Genomic DNA, 26,957 nt, shown 5'->3' on the forward strand with positions numbered 1-26,957 from the left:
GTTACACAGTCCCACGTTCATCCTCTGGCTTTCCTTCTAGTGACATACACCAGACCCTAAACTTTGCTTTTCAACCGCAATCGCACCCACATATCATCGCTATGAGTGACACTGATTATAATGGGCTCCCATCACCTCCATCCATTTCCAATCAACCTTATCACATATTCTGTGCAAACTAAGCACCAGCAACCCATCCTCTGCCCTCATTCTACCTTCTGATGCCCTACGTCCTAGATGTCAACACCATGAACTTGCCAGTTACACTTTGTTCATGGTAGTGGGGCATACAATATTTGTCCTTTGCGTCTGACTTATTTCACTCAGCAGGTCCTCAAGGTTCATCCACATTGTCACAAGCATCAGGACTTCATTTCTTCTTACAGCTGCACAATAGCCCATCTGCTGCCGACTTCTTGGCAAGCTGTCTGGACTTCCTCAATTTGGTTGCCGTCCCTGGCAGGGTAAGATAAGCCTTTCCTAAAATCTCTGGGATGGTGATTGCATTCATGGGAGAAAAGCCCCATCGTTTTCACCTTGAGCTCTTGCAGTGACAGGCTTTAAGCCTTGCCACCCACCCACAGAGGAGTTTACTGTGGAGTCTCCATGCTGAGATCTGCCTCTGCTCATCCAGGTATCGCCTCCACCAGCTTTGGCAACCAGAGCTTTCCATACATCATTCAATGCTGGAGCCAGCCTTGACTCTGCCAGGGGAGTTGGGGGCACAACAAAGGGGCGATTCAACAACCAGGATACCAGGGTGCTGGCCAGTCAGAGACCAGCGCGGACCAGCTGAGTGCTAGCTGGTTCCATCACAGGACACGAAGGACAGCGCCGACCGCGGTCAACAGTTACATGGAGAGGCTCCTTACCTCATCAACGCCTCTTCCTCACCAGCTTCTGTGCTGAGCCCTAGACCTTCCTCTGGCAGCTCTGAACTCCACCTCGCCAGGCTGCTACCTGCTCTGCACAAAGCCCTCCCCGAGTATCAGGCCAGCACAGGACGGAATACGCATCCAACTGCCCTGCCACCGCTTCCTCCTGGGTTCTGATGAAGCCATTCAGATAAAAAGCTTAGTTTAAAAAATCACCCACAGTGACCTAGAGCAGTAAAAGGGATGGAGTGATTAAGGCAAGGGCATGGAACCATGTTATACTCATCTCAAGTGAGAATACTCAACATTTTATATTAAAACAGATGTGGAGGGCGGTGCGATGGTGGCTCAGTGGCAGAGTTCTCACCTGCCATGTTGGAGACCTGGGTTTGATTCCTGCTGCCTGCCCATGCAAACAAAAAGCAAAAAAAACAAACAAGCAAGCAAAAAAACCAGAAATGGAGAAGGGCACACAGGTAGTCCAGTGGTAGAATTCTCACCCGCCATGCCGGAGACCCAGGTTCGATTCCCGGCCCATACATCGCCTCCCCGCGTTGATTGCAGATGCAACCAATGTACTGATGATTTCAATCCATGAAATATTCTCACTGTAACAATCAGGCAGTGCTTGCTTGACCAAATAACTGGACACTATAACCTGGCCAGGCTGACACAGGAATGTAACCACACCAGATTGCACAAACAAGAACGAAATCCCACTCTCAAGTCAGAGATGCCATAAGCCATGGAGGAACCAAAAGGAGTTAACAGTAACCTTCCTGCAGCCGCAGTTGGCTTTTAAAAGTAACTTCACCTTTCAATTTGGAAAGTTTACGCGGACAGCCAGAGGATAGGGTGATACAATGAAACTGTCTCATGCCCTCTTAGGTGACCTTTGTCTAAAATATATTTTGAGATACTCACATAATCTTGGGATTTGGAAATTGTTCTTTCCACTTACTGCAATTACCTCTGGCCATTGGAGAAAACGCCTCCCTAGCACAGGATGGGGTGTGTTCATGGATTTTTTGAGGAAGGTGTTTGAAAATGAGCTTAGTTTTTCTTAGGAAGACACGCCATCCATTGAAGCCTGTTTTTCAATGGGCTCAAGCGACCCTCTCACTCCAATGCCATGTGAGGCATATCATCTCTGCAGGAGCAGGAGGTGGGTGTCTGACCTTGGCCCAGCCAGTGTCCAGCTCTGACCCTCTCACTCCAATGCCATGTGAGGCAGATCATCTCTGCAGGAGCAGGAGGTGGGTGTCTGACCTCGGCCCAGCCAGTGTCCAGCTCTGACTGACCACTGTGACGAGGGCAAGTGGAAAGCTGTCTGGTTCATGGTTTTCTAAGGGACTGAAGCCAGTTCTCATATTCTCGAAGGGCTGAGGAAACCAGCATTCGTCGAGTGCCTTGGACACTCTCCATGAATCACCTGTCTAATCCCCACTGCAGCTCTGAGAGGGGTCATCATCTCTCTCACCTGCAAGGATACAGGCTTGGGGGAAGTGGGTACTGTGTCCAAGGTCACAGAGCGGCCGAAGCAGCCAGGCCGGCCTTGCCGTCCCCGCCGATGCCCGCGGGGGCCAGGCCATGGCACACCCAGTCGCCGAGCCCAGCCCAGTGGGGGGCTGCCACCGTTCCGCCACGCTTTGTTCCGTCGCCGAGCTGAGGAGACCCCAGTGGTGGGTCCATGCCTGTCTTACCTGCTCGAGCGACCTGCTCTGCGTCCAGCCTTCTCAGCCCACGCGGGTGCTAAGGATGCTGTCACAGGGCGCAGGATTGAGACGGAGCATGCAAAGTCCCTCGAGGGGTCAAACACTTTGGGTGAGAGGACGCCCGTCTGCCCTATTTCCCATAAAAATCATCTTTGTTCTTTCATATCGACAAACACACCACCCCACTCACACTGAACTCATTTTGTGAACTCACCAAATAACTTTCCATCCTCCACCACCCCTCCCTGTTTTTTGCACGGGCAGGCACTGGGAATCGAACCCGGGTCTCCGGCATGTAGGCGAGGACTCTGCCAGTGCACCACCGGGGCCACCCCAAACGTCTTTTGAGACACCCCCATCCTCAGCTCAAATCCCCCCTGTGGATCCCAGAATTTTACACACGCCTCTCACCACAGCCCGGCCCGTCCCTCGAGACAGACTTCCCCGGGCCCGGGCGCTGGGTTTCAGCCGTCCTGACACCAAGCACCTGGCCTCAGACAGGGCCCTTTCCCTGCCCCTCAACTCAGGATCCACCCGACTATTCTAGAAACTGGCACATAGTAGCCGTCCCGAGAAGGGTGGAAGGAAAGAAGGTGTGTGTAGTCGGCAGTGCTGCTGTCCGTGTTTGTTGCATTGCCCTTACTCAGACGCGTGCCAGGTGGGAGGCGCCGCAGGAACCTGCACTGCCCTAAGCTTGGCTCCTGAATGAACCTGAAGAGACGGTGGGGTAATCCACCAAGCACTCACCCCCCGTCCGCAAGCCCAGCCTCTCTGCACCACCTCCACTCCTGGGGCCAAACCCTGGCCCCGCGGCTGCCCCCTGGTGGCTCTGCAGAGTAACGGCAAGTGGCCTCGGAGCCTTAGGACAGCCTCTTTATTAGACGGTGACCGCTGCACTACAGGGGTCAGACGAAAGGAGCATCAGCCCGGGCAAGCGGGTCTCCGCTCCCTGTTGTTCACAGCGGTAAGGTTTCCACAGAACAAGGAACTCCGAGGTTAGAAGCAGAACTGGAAGGCTTCGGTCACGTGCGGCTTCCATGCCTCCAGGCTGGGCAGCAGAGAGGAGATTCCCATGACGTGCCAGGGCAGCCCGTCCGACTCCACCGAGACCTGGTAGGACAGCATCTGCACGCCCACTTCTGCGAGGAGGCCTGGGGAGGAGAAGAAACCCCTGATTGGCAGAGGGCAAGGGGATGACGGAGCACGGGCAAGGAATGGACTAAGGAGCCGTGGGTTTCTATAATCAAAGCTGCCTGGGGGGATGATGCTCTGAGAACTGAAGACCTCAGAGACGGAGGGAACAACAGGTTATGTATGCAGCCTCTCTCACTATGTCAGAGACGCTGGGAACATCCTGACTATTGGGCAAGAGGGAAGAGAAGACCCAGCTACAAAGAAGTAAAGCTATCTCTTAACTTTAAAAGCAAAGGAGAAAAGCGGGGAAGAGTTCCTCTGGGCATCTGCCAAGGAGGGTGAACTGAGGCCCTCGGACAGCTGGGTAAGACACCTCTGCCAAACCTGGAAGTGCTTCAAAGCCTCCAGTGGCCCAGACCACAGGCAGGAAAGCAGGGAGCCCACGACCCCTGGAAGGGACAGTGTGACAGGCTGTGCTGGGGTCAGGCTGCCAAGGCTGGCAGCCCAGTGAGGGAAACCTGCACTCATGGGCTCTGAGCTCCTGGGAGACGGTTCTCTGCAGGTTCGGGGAATCCTGTATCTTAATGGATTGTTCTCTAAACCCACAAGTTCTCTAATAAAGAAAGAAAACAAAAACAGTGCGCTTAACGTGACAAGACTGGGGGGCTCGCAGGGGCTCTGGTCCCAGCCCTGCCACACACTGCTCTGACACCTCACAGGAGGCACTTTCCCTCCCCGAACTCAGAGTTCACCCGCCTGGTCTGGAAGCTGGCATGACGGAGATGTCCCGAGGCACGACAAGGGGCCGATGGAAACAGAAGATCTGGGAGGCCTAACCCTGGGGCAGAACCAGCCCGGCTCCCCCCGCACAGGCCCCTCCTCACCAATTACGGTGGGCAGCAAGTCAGGGCTGGAGGGCAGAGCCCGGAACACGAGCAGGGGCAGACCTCTGCGGAGCGGCACTTCGGGCCTGAAGACGGCGCCGTTGAGTGTCTGCAGCAGAGGTGTACTGCCCTGGACCAGGCCCGAAGCTTCGTAGGAGGTGCCGGCCAGAGCCACGGTGAGGAGGCAGTCTTTGCAGCCCTGCTCCCCGGGCGCCGCTGGGCCGTGGGAGGTGGCCACCTGTGGAGAGGAGGCAGCAAGGCACGGTCACCCCTCCCGGCTGCTGCACATGGACCCTCTCCCTCGGTCCAGGTGCCCAGTCACTCGGAACCATGCGCTGAGCAGCTGGGGGCTGGGACAGGTGATGGCATCCCTGAAGGGAGGACAAAGAGGCAGGAAAGGACTGGAAGGAGGACCACCATGCAGGCTGACCCAGCCTGGTCCCTCCTTGCTCTGACTTCCTGCTTCCTGCATAGAACAGAACGAGCAGTCTGGCTGGGAGGTGGGAGAGGTGATGGCATCCCTGAAGGGAGGACAAAGAGGCAGGAAAGGACTGGAAGGAGGACCACCATGCAGGCTGACCCAGCCTGGTCCCTCCTTGCTCTGACTTCCTGCTTCCTGCATAGAACAGAATGAGCAGTCTGGCTGGGAGGTGGGAGAGGTGGGAAAAGTTTGGGAATCGGGGGGGGGAGGTGGTTGCTCTCTGACGCTCTACAGTCTGTTGCTTCCGTCAGCTCCCACTGGCTGAGAAACACAAACTCTGATCTAAAAAGGAACCAGAGGTGAAGATCCCAGAGAAAAGCAGCGAGGAGAGGAGCATCAGAGAGCCCTGTGGTTTGCAAGCCATAGAAGTGCTGTGGCTGAAGTAAAAAAGAGCAGTGGATGAAGAGTCAGACGCTGCCCAGTCTGCCCTTTTCCTCGTCTGCAAAATGGGGGTGCTCCTAGCATCTCCCATTCGCAGAACACTGAAGGCTCACAAAGCACTTCCATGTGCACCATTTCATTTCAGGGACACAGCGACACACAGAGCTGGCAGTTCTTTGTTTTGCAGGTGACTACCCCTCACAGAGACAGACAGTGTCAAAGGCAGAACTTGAACCCAGGCCTCGTACTCAGAGAGCAGGGTTGCAAACGTGCTCTGAAAAGGCACTCTGAAAGTGGAGCAGGGAAAGAGGGAAGGGTGGTGGGGAGGGCAGGGGCGGGGGACGCACATCAAGCCCGGCCTCTTTCGCCAGCAACTTCGCGTTCACCAAGTTCACATTCGCCTGACCGGATCCTCCTCTCAAGAGGCCGACCATGACTGCGGGGCTCAGGCAGCTCGCAGCGTCCTTCAGGGATGTTCCTGGGGACCGAGAGAAGCCAGCATAAGGTCCCTGTGCACCGAGCATCAGAGGGGCGGGGAGAGGCCACTGGCACATACCCCTCAGCTGTGGCTTGCTCGCTGCCCAGAGGCCCCACACCCAGCCTGCCCAGGGCACTCGCTTCCTCTCCAAAGGGCTTAAAGCACTCTAGAGGTGGCGCAATTGGGGAAACCCAGGACCCTCTAACCCAGCCTGGGCAACTCCTCTCCACAACTCAGTCTGGCACCCACCGTCCTGGCCACACTGGCCTGCCTGTCATTCTCCCTGGGGCACTCGAGGAATTTCCTACTCCCAGGTCCACCTGGAGCTCAGCCCCTTGCCGGCATCAGGAAATGGAAGCAGAAGGTGCAAGGGAAGCAAGCAGCTGCCCCCCTCGGAGGCCCGGATTCCCGCGTCCGGGTCTGAAAGGGCTCCGCCTTGTTTCCTCTGGGGCCTGGGCACACACTGGGCAGTGGGCTCCCTGCATGCTCCTCTGGTGCTGTCCATGCTTCTGGGGCCCACCCCCCTGCCCCCACATCCCCGAGGCGTGTCAGTGCTCAGCAGTCACTGGGGGCCAAGTCTCTTGGCCGCATTTGCATACTGTTGGTCATCACAAAGGGTCCAGGGTCCCAGGGAACTTCAGCTCACCTGAGGGCCCAGCTTAACAGGTGGGGGAGTACAAAATGTCCCCACAGTGGGGGCAAAGGTGGCTCAGTGATAGAATTCTCACCTGCCATGCGGGAGACCGGGGTTCGATTCCCGGCCCATGCACTTCCCCAAAAACCAAGCAAGCAAAACGAACAAACAAAAATTCAACAAATGGTGCTGCAGTCATAGGACAGTCACGTGGAAAAACAATGAAATGTGACCCCGCCAAACAGCATACAGAATTTTGTAAGCTTATCTGGTACCTCTGCCCCCTGAATCTCACTGTCCCCACAAAGAAACCAAGGCTCAGAGGAGGGAAGTCACAGAGCAGTGACAAGCTCAAAACCAGAGCCAAATGTCCCATTGCTTCCTCCACCAGCTCCCTTCCGCTCCCCTCTTGTGCAGGCATCTCTTACACCCAGACCACGTGCATCTTTACGATATTGCATTAACACAATGTGCAAAAAGTCAATGCATTTTCCCAGTGACCTCAGATTTAGATTTTAATTCCTCAACTAGGGTTCAGTGGTCTCATTCGTCTTATTGGAGCCCCCTGCCCCCACCCCGCACCCCTCACAGGAGGAAGTGAGCTATGCTCAGGGAGGGGGACGGGAATCCAAGTCTCTCACCTGCCATAGGAGCACCTAGCCGGGTGCAGAGCCCGCGCCCCGCTCCCCCTCCCTCCACATCCCCAGCCCATCCTGGGCAGTGGGCAGCGTCTGGCCTCACCCTGCGTGACCACCCGGATGGTTCCTTCGATGGTTCCTTTGAGGGACCCAGCCCAGGTTCGCATCAGCGTTCCCAGGGCTTCTGCCAGACCCAGCCACGGCTTGGTGTGCAGAGAGAAGGCGCTGGAAAGGGCCTGGGAGTTCACCTGAGGAGAAACGGGGTGCAGGGCTGCGGTCGGACCCCAGCCAGGGGCATGCACACCCCACTCGAGCCCCAAACCACGGTCTTGTTGCTGAGACCCGGCTCCACGTGGAGAGAAGGCACGGGACCACCCTTGCTTTGGGTGTCCGGTGGGTGACAACTTCCATTAGCCACCAGCAGGACAGTGACTTACCTTCTAGATGAGGAGAGCTGGAGCCAGGAATGGACACCAAAGGCCAGGACCACCCAAAGTTGCCAGAGGGGATAAAAGACATTTCCCCTCCCTTGAACTGTGCAGGTCCGGCCTCACCTCATGGAATTGCTTTTCTGCTCTGGGGAAGGGTCTGAACAGTACAAGAAAGTGGATCTTCGATAGAAAATGTTTGGGAGTCATGAATTACCTGGGCATGTATAGCGGTGGGTGTCTCTAGGACGGCATTCCTAATTTGCCCTTATTTTTATCTTCTATCTTGATCTTTAAAAATGTTTACACTGCCCCCAAAAGGACAAATACTGTATGGTCTCACTGATATGAACTGACATTAGTGAATAAACTTGGAATATTTCATTGGTAACAGAGACCATCAGGACATAGAAATAGGGCAAGATACTGGGTAATTGGAGCTGAAGGGACACAGATTGTGCAACAGGACTGAATATAAAAACTCAGAAATGGACAGTACAATACAATTATGTTAAAACAGTGAAGAGAAAAATGTTTATACTGTCCCAAACATGATGACAATTTATAAAGCTGGTTTCAGATGCTTTTGTTGATGGTACTGTGCTTCAAACACCAACCCATGTGAGGTCCACAAGGCACGCTGGGGAGCTGCAGGGGACATGCGCTGCAGGGACAGGCTCTGTAGGGGACAGGAGCTGCAGGGGACAGGCGCTGCAGGGACAAGCTCTGCAGGGGACAGGAGCTGCAGGGGACAGGCTCTGCAGGGGACAGGAGCTGCAAGGGACAGGCTCTGCAGGGGACAGGAGCTGCAGGGACAGGCTTTGCAGGGGACAGGAGCTGCAGGGGATAGGCGCTGCAGGGACAGGCTCTGCAGGGGATAGGTGCTGCAGGGGACAGGCTCTGCAGGGGACAGGAGCTGCAGGGGACAGGCTCTGCAGGGGACAGGAGCTGCAGGGGACAGGCTCTGCAGGGGACAGGAGCTGCAGGGGACAGGAGCTGCAGGGGACAGGCTCTGCAGGGGACAGGAGTTGCAGGGGACAGGCGCTGCAGGTCCTCCTAAAGTTCTGAGTCCAGGGCCTGGCCAGCTGGGTTTCCAGCAGGGGCCTGATAACCAAGCCAGCCTGTTTCTCGGCCCAAACTGCTATTCATAGTTCAAGATGGTCTGATTCTGAGTTAGGTATTTGGTCCCTTTTATTAAGCCAACTTGTAAAGAGAACTAAGAAGGATTTAATTAGAAACCTAGGTTTTTATGTAAATCAAACAGGCAATGACAAGATGTAATGAAAATGTGGATGTTTCTATTCCTTGGTTCACAAAGATAGAACTGGCAGGGAATTGAGAGACAGAGAGAATCTTGGCACTAAAAACAACCACCCAGCAGGCTGGGCTGTTCACACGGGAGCCTTCTGGGTGGGAAGGGGTCCAGACAACAGAAGGGAAGGGCAGTGAGCTGGGAGGTGGAACAGAAGATCTGCCGCTGAATGCAGAGCTGGAGCACCTGGGAATCAACAGCCAAACAGCCGCTGGGCTCAGAGCCCAGAGCACGTAGGAAAAAAGGGTCTGGGTTGTGAAACCTCAGAAGGCAGGTGCCGGCCTCATTTCTCCCTGTCCCTATGTGGCCTGCAGAGCCCAACCCAGAGGAGATGCTCTTTGCAGGTCTGCGTGACAAAAGGAGGCTTAGAAGCCTCTCTAGAAGCTGAGCTGGAGGGCTCCTAGGAAGAGCCAGGCACCTCCGAACACCAAGCTGACGCTACCATTACTCTGTGTCTAAGGTTAGAACAGAAGTGAGCTGGAAGAGGAAGCAGCAGAGAATTGGAGAGGGAGATGCCAGGTGATTTTTTTAAAAGTCTTTCCTGATAAATATCTTCTCTGAAACTGTCAGTGGCTTTGCGTGGAGAGTTAAATTTGGCTAAGTTTGGCTATTTTACCAAGAGATTGTATCTCCTAAATGAGATGGGGAAATTTTATGGTTCCATTTGAAGGAATCTGTATTAAGGAGTTCCTCCCCGGAGAAGCCCTAGGAAGGCCATCGCTACCTAATACAAATGGTAATAACTCACAAGGACAACAATCAACAGCTGAAAAGAGAAAGCAGGGTCAGGGAACCAAACAGCAGCCTGGGTTCCTGTCGGTGTCACCTGGAAGGAATGTGACTGATCAGAAGCCTACAAAGTGCAAGACGAGTGAGGAGGTGTGTGCGCCCTGTCCTGAGAAACCTATGGGCGGCCACCAAGCTTGGCCACCGGGCTCTCGGGTCGGCCTGCAGCACCTGTGAATGCCATCCTCACAGGGGCCTCCTGACTTCAGGCAGGTGGAATGCAGTGCGTAGGTGTGCAGGGCAGAGCTGGCTCCTTTCCTTCCTCAGGACAGAGAGGGCAGGACATCCTGGAGCACTGGCCAGTGGTGGGAGGGAGGAATAAACATCCTGGGTTGCTACCACCACACTTTTGTCCTCACCAGCCAAAGCCCCTGTGCTGAGGGTCACCAGGAAGGTCAGGAGATCCTCAGCCCATTCGCTGACTCACTGAGCTTAGCGATGAAATGTTCTGGGCCAAACCGTGGGTCAAGTGACACATGAACTGCAGAGAAGCTTAAGCCATGGCTTGTAGTCCTGACAGAACTTAGAATTCAGTTAGAAACAAGATAAAACCTTAATAATGAGATAAAATGTGGTTTTTGTTGCCAAAGGGATTGTGAGGGAACTAGAAACATCAAGCAAGCAGTGGTGAGTCCCTTGAAGGAGGGTTGTGACTTATTCTTTCTTATCCGTGTTTCCACAGGGCTAGGCCGAGTTTCTGGTGGCCACTGAAAGTTTTGGAAATCTCTAAAGAATGAATGAGAAAGGCCTGAAGCATAAGTCAGTTTAAAGTTGCTGAATGAGGACACACCAGGAAGGGCCCAATATGGGCAAAGAGAAGAAGTGGGAATACTATGCCATGATTTGGAAAAGTAAGGAGGCCAGCTGGTGGGAAGGGCTCCTATCGGGAGGTGGGAGAGCACAGTGAGACCTTGGCCAGGGCCCTAAGACGGGCATGATGAAAGGAGGGCTCTGGGAAGTTCACAAGGAGAGCTTGGGGAAGTTTCCACAGCCTGCCCCCAACCCACAGCGTCCAGCAGTTACTGAGCAATGCTCCTCCCTTCCCAGGTGGAGGACAAAGGAGCCTTTCTCTAGAGGCTGGGCACAGCCACAATCTGTGTGGTGAGACTGGAGTACAGCAGGCTAATCGGGCAGCTCCCTGCTGCTCGGCGTCCGGTATCACGGCGGGAGCTAGAACAGGGCTGACTCTGTGCCACCCTCTTATCTTCAGCTCCCAGGGGTGAATCTGTTCACCGTAACACTACTCAGCCAGGCGGCCACCATCCCCACCACAAGGCCCACCTCACGGTCCTCTCTCATCTGGGGCTGATACTTACAACTCCCGCCAGGGATTTCCCCTTCACCATGTCGACGAACTGGACGGCGATTTCCTTCCCGCAGCGGCTCTGGGCTTCCTGGGTACTGGCGCCCAGGTGGGGGCAGCTGATGACATTGCAGTGGCTGACCAGGGCTCGGTCCTGCGGTGGCTCCTGCCAGATAGAGACACCCTCCGGGTTGGCTGCTCTGCCCTGACCACAGCTCCTCAGGCCGCCCCCCGGGCTTCAAAGGAGTTGGGGGGGAGGAAGGCAGGAGCGCTGGCTCCATAACCCTTGGATGTCCCACCACAGCAGTGCAGAGAGCAGAAACCACGGACTGGATTCGAATCTCACTTCCACCACTTGCCATCCACGTGCCTTTGGAGAACCTGGATCTCTCTGAGCCTCTGTTTTGCCACCCACAACAGGGCTAATACTACCTACCTCACAGCTTTATTGTGGAGATTACGTGCCTTTAATGCAGGAGGTTCTCACATGCTATTATATGATTGGTGGTGTTTTTCTTTCCTGCCTCACTAGATTCTGAAAATAAAACTGGAAACGGTGCTGGTCTTGAGAAGCACTCGGCCAGGCCTCTGCACCGACAGGCTGCCTACCTGTGGCACCTCCACCCACCTTTCAGTGTCCCTTTGCCCCTTTGGCTCACTGAGCAGAAGGCACTGCCCTTGGGAATGCTGCTGGAGTCCCTCCTTTCCTGGTCCCCCTCTCTGGAGCTTTGTTGAATCCCACTCAACTCTGACCATGTAGGCCGATGAGTCCTGACCACATAGAAGCAAGAGCTGAGGATGCCAGAGAGGGTAACTTCCAGGGAAAAGTGCTGTGTGAGGGAGGACGGTACTAGAATAAAGAGCCGTGCGTGTCTGTCTTCCAGGAGCTTTACAATCGAGACGAGAAGACGACCAGGAGGGCAAATCAAAATGCACTGCCAGCCAGGGCATGGAACAGCACATGAGCTATGGGGGCTCAGAGGCCAGGGGCTTGCCCAGGCCATAGCTAGTGACAAGCAGACCCTGACTGCCTAATCAAAGTCCATGCTCTGTCCCAAGAGAGGCCAGAGAAGCTCCAATGCTAGGAGCAGGACTTCACTGAAATGCACTCTTGCCCACGCTGTCTGACACGAGGGCAGGTTGGGCAGAACGGGTGAGTGGAGGTCGTGCTTCTGTTCCTGCGGGGACACCTAGGGAGAGCAGCCGCTGAGGATAGAGGGACGACTTCTAACCATTATCTCCAGGCTTCCTTCCCTCCCTGGGGAGGAGGGACCAGGAAAGGGATTCTGGTTAGAAAGTCTTGCCAGTGGATGCTGCTTCCACAGGGACCCGTCTGAGTGCACTGAGCCCCGTTGTCACCCCTGCCCCATGTCCTTCACCTCACAGATCAGCAACTCCCCCAAACAGCTGTGCAGCTCCCGTCTTCCTGAAGTTAATATGTCAGCACTTGGCACAGCCTGAGGCCAGAATTTAGACCCTACTTAAAACCTGGGCTCCGTAGCACTCAGCACGGTTGCCTCCATACTGAGCTCTGCAAGGGCTCCTCAAACTACCAGTTTCTCACGCGTCACAGCTTCCCGTGTGCTGTGGATGCTGGAAATGATAAGCTGAAGGCCCGCTCTCCGCCGCCAGGCTTTCCTGCCACAGGGCCTCCCTGCTCCTCGCCTCCGCTTTGCTCCCCGCACCAGCACTCACCTCTGTTGGAGGCCTCCCTGCTCCTCGCCTCCGCTTTGCTCCCCGCACCAGCACTCACCTCTGTGAAGACGTCCAGCGCAGCTCCGGCACACTGGCCCGACTGCAGGGCGCGGAGCAGGGCCCCTTCGTCCACGATGCCTCCCCGAGCGCAGTTGACCACGCGTACCCCTCTCTTGCACTGGGCAAAGGTGCTGTCATTCAGCAAGCCTGGGGAGAGAGGGAGAGATCACACTGCCGTCACGGCACCGGCTTCGCGGCCCTGCCTTCACCAGACGTCTCTATCGTCCTGTCTGAGAACAGCCTCTCTGATCTCGCTTCTCTCCCTTCCAGATGCTTCAGGACAGGAGTCCCTCATCCAGATAGGGACCGAGAGGTTGGGATGGAAATAGCCCCAGATGTCCCTGAGTTATTACACTCTTGAATGGGTGCCAGGACCCCAGGAAGCATGCATGGGGGGTGGGGGAGCCACGGGAAAAACACACGGCCCCAACTTAACGCAGATGCCTGTGCATTTCCAGCTAGATGAGCCCCGCTCTGACTTATGCAGGGCCACCTAACAAAGCTTCACCATGCTCCCCAGGACCTGGGTGGCCCCTCTCCAGAGCTGGTCACCAGCTAGCCCAGACAGAGCCACCTTTATCTGCTGCATGGCTTCTGGGGCCAACCCCAAGAGAAGAATCTGCCTACCTGTCGTGGAGGGCAGGAGAGGTGTGTGCACAGTGATGAAATCACAGAGGGGCCAGAACTCCTCCAGGGGCAGCTGCTCCACTCCAAAGGAGGCAGAGGTCTCCAGAGAAATGATGGGGTCGTACCCTATAGTCTAGTCAGAAGTGAGAGAAGGAGTGAGTGTCATTATTCATTATTAGAACCATTATTATTACCATTCACAGTGGCTAATATTTAAGACTGAGCATTTCTCGTATACCAAATTCTATCCTGAGCCTTCTGCAAACCTCGTTTCGTTCCCAAAACGATCTAAAGCAGTCGGTATCGTTCTTTCCTCTTCAGAGAGGAGGGAAGCAGCTTGCCAACAAGGAGGGATCAGAGCAAGAACGAAGGAAAGGATGTCTGCCTCCAGGGCCCAAGATCCACCCACCGACAGAGGCAAGGGAAGCTCAGGCTGGGTGGGACAAGGTGGAACTGGGAAAAACCCTTAGAAAGCAGAGGTTCCTTTACGGGACGGTGATCACGTGAGAAGCAGGGACAGGGAGAAGAGAGCCACAGTTGGACAGTCCACAGCTCCGGACAAGAGGCAGGAGCACTGACCATTTAAACAGAGCAAGGAAAAGGTCAGGGAGGAAGGAATGAAGGTGACAGGGCAGGGTTAAGAAGACCGAGATGTCTTGTTGGCATGGATGACACACCAGCAGGGAGGGTATGGTCTTTCTCTTAGAAATTTCTTTAAAAGGCTTAAAATGCACGTGTAGCTTGAATCTGCTGTGGACCCCAGAAAAGCTTATGTCCTTTTTCAATCCGATCTTGTGGGCAGCAGAACCTATCGTTGGGTGGAAAATCCTGATTAGGTTGTTTCCATGGAGATGTGACCCCACCTATTCAAGGGGGGTCTTAATCCTCTTTAAGGGAGAGACTTTTCTAGAGAGTGTTCAGAACAGAGATGCTGAAAGGGAAAGAAAATGCCCAGAGAGGTTCTGGAGAGAAGGGCCAGCAGACGTCTCCATGTGCCTTCGCGTGTGACAGAGGACCCCAGGGTGCCGGCAGCCTTTCCTCAGAGAAGGTGTCCTCCTCCTTGGTGCCTTCATTTGGACACGTTCACGGACTTAGAATTGCAGCTTGTAACTCAATGCATCTCCTTTGTAAAAGCCAAAGCCACTCTTGGTATCCTGCATTCCGGACACTTTAGCAAGCTGAAATAATGCATCTAGTCTTAGAAGACGTGACGTGGTGACTAAGACCACACAGAAATAACCAAAACGCAGATCTTTTCAGCAGGGCAGGTGGGACTGGGGCAGGGGACAAAGGCACCACGCAGGGAAGTGACACCTAATGGTGCAAACAGGAAGGGCCTGGGAAGCACTGGTCTAGGCCGGCCAAGGAGGAAGCAGGGCCCCCAAAGCAGGGGGAACTCCCTGGGGCTGCTGCGAAGGAAGAAAGATGGGTTCCTGGGGGGCGGGGTAACTCCAAGAGAGTCAAAGCTCCACGAACCTAAGGAAACTGGCCAAAGGTCGTTGGATATTAGTGATGAGAAGAGGGAAAGTCAGGAAAGCAAAGCTCAGAAGGAAGAGATGGTGCATTCAGCAAATAATGGCAAACATTTATTTAGCATGTACTCTGAGTCAGGTGTTTCTCTTAACTCCTATTTGTGGGTTAGACCCTTCCCTGCATTACAGGTGAGGAAACTTGAGGCACAGAGCGGTTAAATGATTGAGTGAAGGTGACACTACAACCTGGCAGAGCTGGGATACAAACCAGGTCTTCTGACCGTGGGGTCTGCCCTCTTGGTGTCCACACTTTGAAAAATAACTGGACCCCTGGACCACGGAAGTGGGGGGTGGACGGGATAAGAGCAGGGGGGTGCAGTGGGGACCTGCTTTCACCTGGGTAGCAGCAGCAGGGAACACAATGACTGCCATGGGGAAGGCAGCAAGGAAACCAGAACAGCCACTCCCCTGAACTTGAGGCTCAGTGGGGAGGCCCACAGGCCCCCTGAGAAGGGGGAGGGACCGAAAACATCCTCTCCTGCATCAGAGACGGTCCTGAGGAGCAGCAGTCCCGCAGCTCCGTGCAAGGGCAGTGCTTAAAAGCTGAACTGGGCAGAGCGTGCAACAACGCCTGAAGGGTTGTCCCAGGACAGAAAAGCGCTATCCAGAGTTCCCTGAGTTTTGTCTGCGTCAGCCACGCTGCCTGGGGGGAAAGAGACACAGGAGCTACAAGAATCTCACAAGCATCAGTGTCCTCAAGACGGCAGGACAGACAGCAGACTGTGCCAGGAAGGCCTGCAGGACCCAGAAGACTCGGATGTGAGTCCCGGTTCACTGTCAACCGAGCGTCAAAACACACATCAGTGCCCCTTTGGGCATGGGCCCTCAACCCTAAAACACAGGAGCTGGGTTGTCATTTCAAGGCATTCTCGGCTCTAACATCCAATAATTCAATATTCTTTGAAGAAGAAGTCCCCTTAACTCTGAAAGGAGAATGTTAAGAATTAGCCCAGGATGAGATGAAAACAATCAGAAAGAACGCACAACATAATTCTTTAGCACAAGTTAGATCTGGGTAGTGAAATAAACAATGTCCTTTTCATTTTTTGTGCTCTCTTGTACTTTCTAAGTTTTCTACATCGAACATGGATTATTTTTGAAATTAGGAAAATAGAAAGGTCATCTTTAAAATAATGGGAGAAGTGGGGGTGCAACGGTGGCTCAGTGGCAGAATTCTTACCTGCCATGCCAGAGACCCGGGTTCAATTCCCAGACATGCTCATGCCAACTAATAACAATAATAATGGGGAAAAAATAATAATGGAAGAGCTGGTCCCGTATTTTTATTTCACATTCAGCCAATCTGAGAAAGAAGAAGAAAATGATGCTGAATAAGGTATAACTTCAGCAGCATGTTTCTCATCACCTGTCCTGTGGAATGCAGAAAAAGCCCAGTGGGTTATACCCCATCAGTGGCAGTTCTGGGATAAGAAGGCACCGTCCTCCATAAACTCTGAGCACACTAGTTCACACGCCAAAGGCTTACAGGTTCAGGAGGTGCTTTCTTTTAAACACTGGCAACCCCTCAGATAGAAACCCACTCATTTCCCACTCTCCCCTACTGCTGGGGAGAAGGTGGGATTTCTGCCCTCCTCACCACAGACTCTGTCTGCAGGCTCTGCAGCGGCTGGAACAACTGCTCCATTCACTGCTAATCCTCATTCTGCATGTGGAGTGGGGAGGGAAAGGGGACACCCGCAGAGATCAGTCAAGCCTGAGTTCACGGCACTCTTTCTCCTGCTCAGCTCTCAGAAGCCAAGAAACGGGACTTGGGCCTGGCAGGAGGGAGGGTCCCTGCAGGCCAAGCCTGGCCCAAAGCCCCTGCTAGCTGGTGTCTCGGGCTCAAGGGGACAGGGACGGGAGGAGCAGGAGATAAGTACGTTCCACAGAGGCCGCCAAGGACTGACTCCGCTGCTTCCTTTCAGAGACTGTCTCTCATTCATCTGTAGACAACTATAGGGAATGAAACTGGCTGAGAAAATCCCTGTTCTCATTTCTCACTTGAGGTAACCAGGGCAGACGGGGGCGGAGCTCAGCTAGGGGCTGAGGTTCCTACACCAGTCGAGACATCGGGGGCTGGGGAAAGGGTGACATCGGGCCAAGGACACAAAGGGCCAGGTACCTGCCAGGGCCCCAACGTGTCGGAATACGCAGGAATGAGAGCGCGTCCATGCATGCACTCACCACCGTAAGGAGACCTTTTACAGAGACTTGAGGAGAGGCCTGAGTGGATTCTCCCCTCTCCTCTCAGTCGCAGCCCCAAGCCAAAGAACTCCTGATATTGGTATAAAAGAGGAATCCTGGCTTGATTTTAAGGCAATTCTCCGTGGACATCTCCTAGCTAGTGTCACAGGGCGGCCCCGGGAGGCTGGACATTCCTGCCCCAAGGGCCCTGTGGTTCTGCAGCGGCTGGAGGAGGGCAGGGAGGCTTTGGAGTTAGAGTAACTCCAATGAGGAACCCCAGGGGTTACCCCTTCTCTCTGCCTCACAGTCAAAAAGCCCAAAGTTCAGTATCTTCCAATTTGGTTTTGAAGCAATGGAACTGTTTTTTCCCAATGGGATCTTAAACAGAATCCATTTGAAAACAGACAAACTCAAAGCTGCAGGGGTAAAGGTCCGGAGCCCTCCTCTACTGCTTGCTGACCCCCATCTCCCATCTCCACTCCCACCCTCGTCCCTGAGGCACCTTTCCAGATCTGGGGCTCTGGAAAAGTTTTAAAAACTCTGCTCTAAGGCAGTAAGAATCCCAGACACCAAATCGAGCTAGGGGCTGCCTGTTCTGAAGAGCTGTCGTCCTTTTAACTCCCAAGTACAGTGACAGGGTGCAGGGACTGTCCACCGCGGCTCAGTATCAGTGGTACAGGGCAAAGAGCAGACTGGAAGTCGGGAGCCGGTGTCCGATTCCACCACTCACTAGTTCCTACTTCGAGCACGTCACAGAACCTCCCAGGGTCTCAGTTTCCTCACCGGCAGGGCAGGGATAACACTGACCCCCTCCCAGGGTCTCAGTTTCCTCACCGGTAGGGCAGGGATAACACTGACCCCCTCCCAGGGTCTCAGTTTCCTCACCCGTAGGGCAGGGATAACACTGACCCCCCAGGGGCCTAGTATTTGATACACAGGAGACCTCAGCAGACGTTAGCCGGACCTGAAAGAGTGGGTAACAACTGGGTGTCTGGGGTTCAATGTCCATCCCTTTGTGCTGACGTCAGATTTATCACACCACTGTCCACAAAGAAACAGTTAAGAGAAGCTGGCCTGCTTGCTCATGGAAAACCTTGATAAGAAAGTTCCAGGTTCAGCACTGCATTCTAGGGAGGAAGCCAGCAAAAATGGATTTGAGTTCACAAAGTTGTCACCTGTAGTCTGGCAACACTACTGAGAAGAAACTTCACATGGGAGGGATAGAATCGAGCAGAAGACTGCTGTCACTTAGAAGACCACCCGGCTTTCCACAGGATGCCAGAATTATGCAGAAACCCTGGGCATGTGGCTCTGAGCATGCCAGCAACTGCACCAGGGTGGCGGGCCAAGGCGCCTTCCAGTGCTGGGTGGATAGAGTGGTGGGAGACGGGAGCTCTCCTTCACCGGTCCCAACACACACACCCCCAAGGGCCTGGGGCACTCCCTGCCTAAGCTCCTCCGGAGACTAAGGTCTAGAACCCCCTTTCCTATGTGGCTGATACACACGAAGGAAAAAGAGACAGAGGATGGACCATCCCCAACATTTGGGCAGGACTTTAGTCCCTCCCTGCAATAAAAGGGCTTAGCTGTGAAACCATAATACCCCGGAACTGTCGGATGTTAGCAGCCTAACTATCAATGAACAGCCTGAGTGCTGGGTCCAGGGCTCAGGATACGACCGTAGGCACCAGAGAAAGGGATGCTAAAAATACTCTTCAAATGCTTTGCACTTCCGCCTGGGCCAGCTCAACCAGAACCACGCAAACAGTCGCCTACGCCTCATCCACAAGACAAGGTTCTCAGAGGCTGCCTCCCAGTCCACTCCATGTATTTACTTAGGTTGTTCCGCCAAGTCGCTATAACCAACAGCAATAATTTCAGACTTTACATTATTAATGTCTTCATTTTTACTATCTTACACAATTCACTTATATATAATTATATAATTAAAGGATAATTATAGATTTATTTATACAGTCTTTAGTAATTTCAGACTATCCCCTATGATTGCAGTGAACTCACTGCTAAGGACCATTTCACATATAAAACAGCTGGTAGCCATGGCATGATGGATTCGCAGGGATGTGAGGGCTTTAAAGGACATCAGCTTTCAACCTCTTAGCCAATGCTCCCATCCTCCCTTCAGGTACTAGCCAAGGAGTTATCTAGGGCCTCTTGTATACCTGCCATGATGGGGGACTCACTCTCTCCTGAAACCACCCAGTCCATTTAGGGCCAGCTCTGTCTGTGTAGCTCTGTACCCTCCAGTTCATACCCATTGATTTTCCCAGCTCCAGTTCTCAGGGGAGCCACACACTGAGTGGGCTGCATGGCCCTTCATTGGGATGGCCCTAAGCTACCACCAAAGGCTCCCAAGTCTGAATTGGCCTCAATGACCCAGTGCTGTCACCCTTTTTTAGGAGGTAGGCATGAGCCCCCTCATCATCTCCTCTGTCCTCCCACCACCAAAGGCTCCCAAGTCTTAACTGGGCTCAATGACCTAGTGCCTTCACCTCTTTTTAGGAGGTAGGCATGAGCCCCCTCAACCAACCTTGTGGGAGCAATGGTTTCTTCTAATCCCTATTCAGAACTGTATGTTGGAAACTTTAATTAGCTTGACTGCTTGGAGATGGGGCTCTATCGGTGTGTGTATTAAACTTGGTAGGTGGGTCTTGACTGGCTTCATCTGAACCCTTCAGAAGGAGCACTTTGGAAAAAGCTAGAGAATGACAGGAGAGAAAGCCATGAGACTCTGAGAGCAGAACGCCACAGAACCACAAAGCAGAGAGTCCACCAGCCAGCGACTTTTGGAGATGAAGAAAAAAACACATCATGGAGAGCTGGGGAGGAAGCTAACAGATGAGGCTGTGTTTGCCATGCGCCCTTCCAGATGAGAGAGAAACCCTGACTGTATTCGCCATGTGCCTTTCCACTTGAGAGAGAAACTTCATCAGACTTCTTGAAGCAAGGTATCTTTCCCTAGATGCCTTAGATTGGACATTTCTATAGACTTGCTTTAATTGGGACATTTTCTCAGCCTTAGAACTGTAAACTAGAAACTTACTAAATACCCCTTTTAAAAAGCCATTCCAGTTCTGGTATATTGCATTCTGGCAGCTAATAAACGAGAACACCCTCCTCACCCGGAATTTTTGCAAATGTCTTTCCATCTACTACTTGTGTAGTTGCTCTTTGGACCCACAGGCAGTGAAATATATTCCTGAGGAGTGCCTAACCATTGCAGCTTCCTGTGTTTTCTAGGACCCAATTCGCGCCCTTTAAGGGTTAGCCCCTCTCCCTGAGCCCTGTCATCCACAAACGGCACGTTCTCTAGGCTGGTGGTGACAACGGTGCACCCGCCAGAGCCCTGCACCATCCTGAGCAATCTCCCTTGAAACTGAGAAAGATCCATCCTTCAACAAGTTACCAAATCTCAGCCACCCTAGAATCAAGCTCAGTCTCCATGTGTGTGCGTGTGTGTGCGTGTGTGCAGTCTTCATCTTAGTCCCAAGGGTGTGGTGGGAGACTTGATCATATCTTGCTCAAGTCCACATATGCAAACAATCTAAACCTCTATCGTTGGGGGATGGCTAAGTAAAAAACAGTTGATCCGTACGCTGGAATTCCACACATCGGTTTAAAAAAGATAAATCCACTAATTCTAAATGCACACTTAACAACATACACACAATGTTCTCTTCTCTGTAGGCACATACGTGTGTGAAATGCACAGAAGAGGGCTGGGACGGCACCCACACAACTCACGTACCCCTGATGTGGCTAAGGATTGGGGTGATAACGAAGGGGACCCTTATCTATTCATGAGAGTGATGATAATGATTACTTATTACACATGCCATTAAAATATAATTTTAAGCAGTCCAAATATGTGACATCTAAGGACTTCTATGATCCACCAACTTTAAATGGACTCCGAGAAGAGAACAAAGCTAGACTGAAACAACTTGTGTTTAATAAACACCGATCATGGTTTCCTTTTCCTTTCTAGATACTTATAAACCGTCTCTTTCCACAAGCGGTTCAGGAATCTTCCTTTCCCCTTGGAAAATCTTGCCCTCCACAATTGCTCCAATATCAACGGAGGTTGGCATGGTGCGGATTATGATCTCTCTACCTTGGATAAAACTCCTCTGGACCCAGAAGTGTGTTAGGGAGCATGACTATGAAGTGAGCGGCTGAACAGGACGTGATGGGGCCACCCTGGCATGACCAGATGCAGGCAGCTCCGAGAGATGGAGGTGAGGCTGGGGCATCCCCACCAGGTTCCAAGGGTTTACAAAGAGTTGACTCCAGAAGAAAGACAGCCTAGAACAGCCTGAGAGAGAGAGCCATCTGTACAGAAGAAACCCCAAAACACAGCAGCTATGGCTGGAGCACAAACATGCACCGCCACCCTCACAGCCACGCTGGGAGTCAAAACACCGCTGAGATCATGAGCAGGCGCTGACGCCTCCTGGAATCAAGCGGATGCCTGAAGGGACATCAGTCACTTCCAGCCGTGGATGCTCAAGACCCTACGTGCCTCGGTGCCTCTCGGAAGCAGGCAGGTGGAGGAGCCGTGTACTGGCAGCTGGGTGGACAGCTTATTGATTATTTCAATTATTCAGGAAATGAGGTGGGGCTTTGTGTCTGGTTTAAGTCTCTGCCAAAGTGCCCTTGTCCGTGAGCCAGAGACGCCTGCGCTGTGGCACCGTGGGGACCACACTGGAAGTACCGGACTGGCTGCAGGATGAGGCAACCTGTCCCAAAGTCAGTGTCGGCAGCACCAAGGAGCCGCTCCCCTGCTCGGCCAGGTGTGCTCTTAGTTTTAACCTTAACCCCTGTTTTTAGAAGATAAGAATTTTCCATAAGCCGAGTCTTTACCTTGATTCTTTAGAAGAGGATGGAGATGGAGAAAATAGGGCTTGTGGCTAATGACGTCCCACCACCCCTGCACAGGGAGCACAGCTTTTGGTCGCTTTCACGGTCCTGCTGGACCAGACCCACCTCTCCGGGACCCCACTCACTGGTCACTAGGAAACTGAGCCTGTCCTTCCAATGCTGAGGCTTGGGAAAGCGGTCTAGGTAACGCCCACCGGGTGGGGAGTGGGCTCAGGAAGGAGCGGGAGCTGTCCAGTGTGGAGGGCTGGGATACCCCCTATCTCCTGGCATCAGTATAAAATGAACGATAATCTACATGGTCCTTTCTAACTTTATGAAGGCAGGAGGGAGCAAGGGAGCAAGGGAAGATTCCGTAGGAGCTCTTCTAAGAATTTTTCTAGACCTTAAATGACCTGATTGTCAAAACTATGTATTCCTTCATGTTTAACTGAAGCCTCCCCAGCTGCGGTTTGACCCTAGTCCCTATATATATAGAATTTTTTGGCATGGGCAGGCTCTGGGAGTCGAACCCAGGTCTCTGGCATGGAAGGTGAGAACTCTGCCACTGCGCCACCGTGGCTCACCCTTGAACCGAGTCCCTACAGATCCCTCCTCAGTCACAGTGAACCTGGAGATGTCCGTTAGCACCCCGTCTGCCTCCACCTCTCTGGCTTAACTTGGCACTTCTCCATGTCCTCTCTCTCTGGGCTGTTGACCTCTTCTTTGCAGGTCTCCTGGATTGGTCTCAAGGGCTGAGCTACTGTTGAACACAGGTCCTCCCTCACCTAGAAACCTAACGAACAGCCAGAGCAAGCAAAGGCAGTGCCCTGGGGAAAGTGAGGGTCACGGCTGATTTTTGAAACTTTACGTAGACTTCCAGCCACCAGGGGCTACAATCACATCAGGTACGTGCAAACACCCTTAAGTCTTTTTTGGTAATGGAGGTGCATGGACAACTGCTCTGGTATAGGGCTGAATATCTGCTCCTGTTTTCTGAACTGTCACGGAAGACCAGACCCATCTGAACGAGGAGACTTCTGCAAGTGAGGAAGCAAAGGCAAGAAACAAGAACCCTCTCTGCTCTACTGGAGCACGGGGCTACATGCTCACCCCAGAGCTGGAGGAGCTCCACCAGGCATACCTAGATTTGGACCTCATGTGTTCAGATCAGCAGGCAGCTCCCTCCCTGGCTTTATCATTCGTTTAGTTGGGGGATCTGAGGGTCTTTGTCCCCTCCTTGGACAAAGCCATCAGTGCCTTCAAAATCAGGCTGCGTCTTCCAAAATGGCTGCAGGAAGCCCCACATCAAAGGGGCGGGTCACGCCTTACCTGCATCCCAAAGGACTGCATCCGGGTGGCCACCTCTCTCCCAATTCTGCCCAGGCCAAGAATTCCCAGGGTCTTTCCATTTAGCTCTGTCCCCATGAACTGCAACGAGACAGGCAAAAGACAAAGAAGCTGAAGTCGGGACCAAGGGTGGGTGCTGGACAGTTGGTCTGAGTAGGCTGGGACAAGGCCAGCTGCTCACCTTCTTTCGGTCCCACTTGCCCTCCTTCATGGAAGCTGCCGCCTGGGGGATCTGCCTGCAAGGACAGACACAGGTTCAGGCAGCCCACCCGACACCTGGGAAGCCCAGTAAGCAGGATTCCATCACCGCCTCTGATGTAACAATGTGATGGCGCACAGCTGCTGCCTCTGACAGTCATTCCCCGAGGAACCAAGCTCAGTCTGGGTCTAGGGCTTACGTCCACCAACGAGTACAGGAACCTCTAGCAGGCAACGACTTAGGAACCCTGAGGTTGCTGATTCCAGCTTTGGAGGAGGTTCCAATTCCACATCAGCCACTGACGTATCAATCAATGGCTTTGGGTGAGTTTTGCCCTCTAAGCAATAGCCAATCCTCCAGAGCGTGTGAGGGACAGCTGAATGGGATGTCAAGGAACTTTAATGACAGTAAGTGCTCCAGAAATTCAAGGGATTATTTTCTTCTTATTTTATCCAGAGCCTCAACACCTGCTACTACATCAAGGGGACACCTGCTTGTTTATTCTGTCCTGAGTATACTTTAAACCTCAAGGGTCTCAGGTTAGTCCAGCGTGGGGATGTGAGGCTGCCACAGCCCCGACACTTCCATTCTCCCTGCCTGCTTATCCTGTCACTTCTAACACGCCCACACCATCCTCCCGCCCACCGCTAAACCACAAAACCCACACACACTTCAGAGTCTCCCTCGTCCTACTGGCAAACACGAAGGTCTCAGTCTCCATGTTCTCTGGAGGGGACAGAAGTGGCAGCTGGGGCAAAGTTAGAGGTCAAAGAATAAACTACGTCATGCGGCACACAAGTGGTCACCGAGGCTTCTCTGGAGACAAAGAAGGAAGAGACAGACAACAACAACTTTTTTTGGGGGGTAGGCTGGACGGTGGGTCACATTTCATTCTTTTTCCATGTGAGTATTCTGTGATTGCAGCACCATTTGTTGAATTTTGTTTGTCTGTTTTTTGGGAAGCGCATGGACAAGGAACCGAACCCGGGCCTCCCGCTTGGCAGGCAAGAAGTCTACCACTGAGCCACCCTCACAGCCCCAAGAACAACAAGTACCTGCTCTACTTTACAAATCCCGTAAGAAATGTTCACACACACATTAGCTCATTTAATGCAAGTGCACGAGGGGACACCCTGGAAGCAACACCTGCTGCAGCCTCGCTCAACTGGGAGTAGCTGGACAGGGTCATCATCAGGGGAGACACCCACTCACACTCAGCCTCCTAGTGTAAACGCAGGCTTTCCTGAAGCCCACACATTCAGAGTGGTGTGTGAGTGTGCAGGGGCATGTGTGGGTGCACAGAGAAAGCTTCTGTTCTTGTCTTGTAGCTTCCCTTACTTATAAAAAGCATTGTTTGCATCGCCCAATTATCACATTACCAGGGCAGAGACCTAGATTTCTACCTGAGGGCAAGGCTCGGGGTGGAATCTGTGCTCCTCTATCACACACAGCCTTGTGATTTCATGGTAAACTCAGCAAACCCTAAGGAACGCATCTCATGGGGAGGCTCCATCTCACGTGTCTGGCCCATCAGCCTCGGGAGAGGAACCTCATTTCAGGAATGGGATGAGGGACAGCCACAGGCTTTGGGGAGGTTTGCCCTTTCAGGAAAGCTCGCTGGATAAAATGCCTTTGTCCTGGTGAGTGTCCCGCCTGCCTCCTCTCAGGTCTTTCTCACATCCATCCTATATCCACCTGACTCCGTGGCACTGGTTAGGAAATGCATGTGCGATGACACAGAGACAAGAACTCCTCAAACCCTCCCTCCTTCCCTCTAGGGGTCTACCCATGGAGCCTCTCCAGGTTTCAACAATTTGGGGTCTTCACCAGGCTAGTCTGAGGGCCATGGACATGGGCAAGGGGACTCAGGAGTTAACTGATCGCTGGCCTGACTTACATGAGGTGGAAGAGAGGGTAAGCCAGGCAAAAGGTGAAATTCCCATTTGCTGCATTCTCCCTTCTTTCTGTATCACTGAGCTTCTCCTGCCTTCTAGAGTCTCAGCCCCCCAGAAACTCATGGCATTTATCCTCAAAGCCCTTACTATGAGGTCCATTCTGGGCTGTTCTCCCCTCTTACTGCCCAGTGCCCTAAAATGCAAGGCACTCACCTCCTCCTCTTGCCTCTCAGCGATTAAAGCAATCTGATTAAGCTAACAAGAGGCTGATAACTCCTTCTTAAATAAGGTACTTATTTCTAGTTTTCATGCACCTTTGATGATAGAAGTGATGGATGGGTGGCTGGGAACGGGGAGCTTCTTTTAAATCACACCACTTAAGCCTACCCCTTTAAATACAGCTGGTCCTGGCCAAGGAGGGAAATTATTCCCAGCTCACAGCCTTTCCTTCCACCTCTAGATCAGAGTGAGGGAATTAACTAGATAGAAAGCTGCACTGCGATCCATGACCACCATTTAAAAGGGAAAAAAAATCTCTGAATTTAATAACCGAAGTGAAACCAGGTACCAGGTCTTTACACTTCTCCAAGGGGAAATACACTCAGTCCAGAGTCTGGGGGCTCCAGGCAGCTAACCCAGGACCCTCCTCCAGGCCAGGTTCCTTCCTTCGTGGAAACTGTCCCCTCCTTTTCCCCAATTATCAGTGAATATCAGATTGCGCTAAGCAGGGCTTGAGATCTCAGGGAGAAATCTTGGGCAATTGAAGAAAAGATTAACTTCCCCGGGTCCTGCCCCCTGCAGGAGGGAAAATACACCTTAAGAGGAGAAAAAAATGAATAATTTCTTGGATTCAAGTTGTTCCAGACCTAAGTAGAGATCCAGGCTACTTGGGTCCCCTTTGAGGGACTCAGAACAGCTGCCTGATCTGTCCGTTGGCTCCTCACCCTTGTCCTTGCCCTTGACCAAGAAGTGCCTAAATGGCCCGTTTTCAATGAGTATTCACTACCACCATTTCTGCCAAACGGTCACAACTTGACCCAGCAAGCCTCCTGTCCACTCTGGGCTCCCAGGCCGTGCCCTTTCCTTAGCAGCCGCACAGTGTCGCAGCATCCAATCAGCCCCTCACCACCCAGAACTCCTGCAGAAAGAGCAAAAGACCTGACTGTCTGCGTTCCCTTGGGTTCCCGTCCACTGCCAGGCCCGGGGTTCCCAGAGCGGTGTTTCAGTCCATTCTGCTACAATCCAGATTCCTGAGGGCAGTACCGAAAGTGAGTCCTCAGGCCGGGGGAATCAGCAAGGTACCCAGCCCATCATCTGCAAGGCTGGAGGCTGGAGGAGGGGCAACTGCTCCTATGGCTGGAGAACTTCGGATAGGAGTGGAGCACGGACGATGAGGGAGGGAGGGCACAGATCATGACACTGAACCCAATACCTTCTCGAAGAGCCTGGTCCTGGGTTAATCAATAGCAGCCGTAACCCTCCCCGTCC

The 26,957-nt window shown here is 53.0% G+C and overlaps 1 protein-coding gene and 1 long non-coding RNA gene across 2 annotated transcripts in view; one reads left to right on the forward strand and one right to left on the reverse strand.

The window, feature by feature from the left end:
* Positions 1-3,449: 3,449 nt before the first annotated feature.
* Positions 3,450-26,957, reverse strand: part of PHGDH (phosphoglycerate dehydrogenase) — a 37,149-nt gene continuing 13,641 nt past the window's right edge. The window contains exons 4-12 of the mRNA XM_077119725.1: positions 23,557-23,611; positions 23,358-23,456; positions 13,432-13,564; positions 12,803-12,951; positions 11,063-11,215; positions 7,324-7,468; positions 5,818-5,948; positions 4,609-4,846; positions 3,450-3,741 (exon numbers count right to left, since the gene is read on the reverse strand). Coding sequence (XP_076975840.1) covers positions 3,587-3,741; positions 4,609-4,846; positions 5,818-5,948; positions 7,324-7,468; positions 11,063-11,215; positions 12,803-12,951; positions 13,432-13,564; positions 23,358-23,456; positions 23,557-23,611 — 1,258 coding nt within the window. The 3' untranslated portion in view covers positions 3,450-3,586. The remainder of the gene's footprint in view (positions 3,742-4,608; positions 4,847-5,817; positions 5,949-7,323; positions 7,469-11,062; positions 11,216-12,802; positions 12,952-13,431; positions 13,565-23,357; positions 23,457-23,556; positions 23,612-26,957) is intronic.
* Positions 23,745-24,660, forward strand: LOC143649778 (uncharacterized). The gene is made up of 3 exons (XR_013159171.1): positions 23,745-23,897; positions 24,031-24,113; positions 24,538-24,660. It is a non-coding gene; the product is annotated as an uncharacterized LOC143649778 (long non-coding RNA).

This window comes from Tamandua tetradactyla, chromosome 11, assembly GCF_023851605.1.
Source record: "Tamandua tetradactyla isolate mTamTet1 chromosome 11, mTamTet1.pri, whole genome shotgun sequence".
Classification (NCBI taxonomy): domain Eukaryota; kingdom Metazoa; phylum Chordata; class Mammalia; order Pilosa; family Myrmecophagidae; genus Tamandua; species Tamandua tetradactyla.